The sequence below is a fragment of the Formica exsecta genome, unplaced genomic scaffold (genome assembly GCF_003651465.1).
Source record: "Formica exsecta isolate Colony F162 unplaced genomic scaffold, ASM365146v1 scaffold526, whole genome shotgun sequence".
Taxonomy (NCBI): domain Eukaryota; kingdom Metazoa; phylum Arthropoda; class Insecta; order Hymenoptera; family Formicidae; genus Formica; species Formica exsecta.
In genome coordinates this window covers 58,980-62,820 of record NW_021852502.1, presented here as the reverse complement: position 1 = coordinate 62,820, position 3,841 = coordinate 58,980, and the positions used below count along the sequence as shown (strand labels likewise).

Sequence of the window (3,841 nt, the reverse complement as noted above, 5' to 3'; positions counted from 1 at the left end):
ATATAAATGCGCGCTCAGGTTCATGGCACAACGCGACGTTTGAATGTACTATTCGTTGTATTATAGATCGGCGAAACGTCAATCTGATTCTCTCTCGCGCGGTATATCTAATTATTCGGAATTTATTTCGAATACGTAATAATTCGTTTCGATCCGGTTGGAGGCAAAAGGGGCGCGAGACTTAAAATCCCTCCGCGATGACGTGTCCGAAGACGGTGATAATAACGGACATCGCTAATACAGTGATGTACGATCGGATGCTCGAGGAATTTGCCGAATTTTTCGGACACTCAGGCAATGGATTGTCCGAACTCGACGGAGGTAACATCAATTCCGGAGATGAGGGTATCAAAGGTCTGATGTAATACACCGTCGTCGTCGTAGTCTCCGTTCGATCCACTTGGTCAGCGTAATCAGTGGCGATTGGAACATTGTCGATGTTCGATGATTCGTCAACGATTATTTTACGCGAATCGTGTCCTGCGTGATATGGCGTTCCATAAAGATCCGGGGTGTTTGCAGACCACGACGGCGGTAAACTGACGGTAGGAGGGGGAGAGGGTTCGTGACGCGTCCAGTACGGATGTTGGTTCGAGTGATCGGTAGACCAAGAGTTGGCAGTAACTACATCAGAATCGCTGGGATGCATCACTTGGATGGATCCTTGGGGCAATTTTTCCCGATCGTTGGACGTTGCAGCGTATAGTGGATATATTAAGGTGTTTCCCACCTGGGATGATCTATCGGGTTCCACTGTTGTTTCGTGATCACCCGCTGCGGAGGATTCTGCAGCCAATCCTGCAGCTCGTAGTCTCTCAAAGACGTAATCTTTCGGATAATATGTCGTTTCGTATGTCGGAACGTGCTGCGGATACATCGAAACGTGTTCCGTTCGCGATAGTCCGTGGTTGGTGGTGGTTTCCATAAATCGGGGTGTGATATCTTCCGAGGGTCTCCAATCCATGGGCGGTGCTGGCAATGTTTCCGGTGTCGGGAGTGGATAAGGCATCATTACCTGACGCGAGAATGAATCCGGCGGAGAAGTTCTTGGCGGGAATTTCGGCTCCACTCGCGGTATTTCGTTTTGTTGCTTGGATGTTGTTGGTCGCACAGTGGTGGTTGGTCTTCTGTGACGATGACGATGCTCCGCATGTTGATCCGGATAGTACGGCCTATCTTTCGTCGGAGGTATATAGGGTACATCCGGTTGCTCCGGTCTCTTGTCAGAATTCAAGGTTCTACGATCTTCGTCTGTGTAGCTAGGCGGGACATCGATCGTGTCGCTGGCTAGTCTTCTCCACTCGGGATCTGGCTCGAAAGCGACACCTTGATTCTCAAGAAACTTACTTATGGCGTGCGGGCAAGCAAAGTCGGAATTCTCATTGAGAAATATGCGCTTCAATTCTTTCAAGTGCGGCATTTCATTGAGATTCAGGCAACGCAGTTGATTTCCTGATATTCGAAAGTCCACGAGATTCGGTAGATTCCTGTAGACATCGTCCTCGATATCGCGTATATTGTTGTAGTTGAGATCAAGGTACGTCAGGTAATGGAGACCCTTCAACCACGATGCCTTCACAGTGGTCAGATAATTGTTGTTTAAACTGAGTTGCTGAAGATTAACGAGTTGTCGGAAGGCGTCCGCGTCGATGTCGGTGATCTTGCAATGCGAGCAACTCAACACCCAGAGATTCCCGCCAAACCTCGCGAATGTGTTGGCGGTTATTCTGCCGAGCGGCATCCTGGTGATACGCAGTTTCTCAGTCCTTTCGGGTACGGTTGTCAAATCGCTGGGCTGGCCATCTTCGCAAGAGTACTCCAGCATGTCCTCGTTCGCGATCTCACTGCACAATGCAGCAACATCGCCGACAAGCGCGGCCAACAGGGCGATTAGCGCTAAAATTACGGCACTATTCTTCATTTCTCGAGCGTATACAGATATTACAAGAGAGAACGATATAATTTGTTCATTCAATTAACAATAAAACCAGATTGTCCGTCCTTTATCGCATTAATCTCGATGTTTGAATGGAATAAAATATGCGACGGTCATCGCGAGAGGGATTTCTCTTTCGTCCGTATTTTACGATTAACGACCGAACTAATTGTAACGCGGACTGAAGCAGTTCTCGCATTCGTAGGTTACTTATTTACTAGACCTTCCCCTCCTAGAGTCGTGCCACTATTTCTCCTACTACCTTCCACCTATCAAGCTCTGTACAGTCTATCGGTAAAAATAGAGAAGCTTGAAAATAGCGTGGCGGGGCGTTATAAGATCATTGAAGTGACATTTAGCAATAATGAAGAGAGTGCTAACGTCATTTAAAATTCGCGCTACGATTACACGCGGTCGATCGTGACTAGAGATCGATACGTAAGTACGTAGTGTATAAACGTGAGAAAAAATTGCGAGATAACATTTTGCGATAATTTGACGTTTTTTACATTTTAATATATGTTCCGAAAAATGTTTGCTATGATATTCTTGAAATGGTTTAATAAATTTATAAATATAATATATATGTTAAATAAATCAAATTGATTGATTGCCATATCTCTTTTATGTCCAATAGATAATATATCCCTATTTAATTAATAAATCAATAAACATTCATGCATTTATATTTACATTCTAATTGACCCTGTGCTTCCTGCCACAGTATTTAGTCTATATTTGTAAAACTTTATTATAATGTGAAAAATATTATGAATTAATTTAATAAAAAATAGAACATATAAAATATACATACATATATACACAAATATAGTTTTCTTATGATACGTAATTTTCCTAATATCTTTGAGCAAATTAGTTTAATATCTTACCTTTCTTTTCCTGCGCTGCTTTTTCTTGTCATTCTCGTTGGTGAAAGCTTTATATTCTGGGACTTCACCATTCTTTATCAGATCTTCAATTATAGTATGCAGTCTTGGTTCTTCATCGCAATTTGTAAATGGAACAGCTTCCAAAATATAATCCATATCTCCCTTGCCTAAAGTAAATATAATTACATAATTATATTAATATAATAATAAAATATAATATATATTAATATCAATGTATTATAATGTCTTACTGTCTATATATGCCCTTTTAAGATCCTTGATCTCTGTTTCCGATCCCTTGTAATTCTTCTCGTAATTATTGATATCTTCGACAGTAATTTCTTTAAATAAGGATCTCCAATAGTCGGCCCAATTGCGCATGATGGCCTCTTCGCTTTCCTCGTCGTATTGTCCGGATTCATCGTAATATTTGCGTTTTTCATTGTCGCTGAGAATGGAATGTATTCTACCAAGGACTTTGAACTTCTCCGTCGCTTCAGCCTTGATACTATCCTCGACCCGGTCAGGATGTACGAGTAACGACAGTTTGTGATAAGCCTTCTTCACTGATGCGATAAGAAATAACGAACATTGTTATTGTAGAGAGTGAGAAAAAAATGCAGATCTAGAGGTTAGGACGAACGTTCGCTTACCCTGTTTGTCGTTCGCGCTTTTTGGTATCTTCAATACGTCATAAAAATTACGAGCACCGAAATATCGCTCGCACAAGTCCAATAAGCTCGCCATATCGGCGGACCTGGGATGGGTTACTGGAAATTTTATTTGACAGACACAAATCAAAGATCAAAGGACGACGCGACAAATTTTTCGCGCGTTGCATCAAACTTATACAAACGATTTAAATCACTTCGTCGAGAGCGACATCTATGGATAATGTCGAAAAATAGTAGCGAAAAGAGAGGGTAATACATTTATGTACATCATTTATAGGGTCAATTTCACCAAGTCCGGTTAGATTAACCGACGGTTAAAATTAGCAGGGTTCCAACTGAAA

General features: G+C 42.0%; 2 protein-coding genes across 2 annotated transcripts in view; both read right to left on the bottom strand.

Moving 5' to 3' along the window:
- LOC115241867 (J domain-containing protein CG6693-like) overlaps window positions 1–3,818 on the bottom strand; it is a 7,736-nt gene extending 3,918 nt beyond the window's left edge. The window contains exons 1-3 of the mRNA XM_029817801.1: window positions 3,480–3,818; window positions 3,078–3,392; window positions 2,827–2,993 (exon numbers count right to left, since the gene is read on the bottom strand). Of these exons, the coding sequence (XP_029673661.1) occupies window positions 2,827–2,993; window positions 3,078–3,392; window positions 3,480–3,573 (576 nt within the window). The 5' untranslated portion in view covers window positions 3,574–3,818. The remainder of the gene's footprint in view (window positions 1–2,826; window positions 2,994–3,077; window positions 3,393–3,479) is intronic.
- On the bottom strand, window positions 7–2,205 carry LOC115241866. Its single transcript, XM_029817799.1, has one exon. The coding sequence runs from the start codon at window positions 1,919–1,921 to the stop codon at window positions 182–184; it is 1,740 nt and encodes a 579-aa protein (XP_029673659.1). The 5' UTR covers window positions 1,922–2,205; the 3' UTR covers window positions 7–181.
- Window positions 3,819–3,841: the final 23 nt, after the last annotated feature.

Excerpts from the sequence above, each read along its gene's own strand:
- LOC115241866 (XM_029817799.1), bottom strand. The coding sequence starts at position 1,921 with ATGAAGAATAGTGCCGTAATTTTAGCGCTAATCGCCCTGTTGGCCGCG.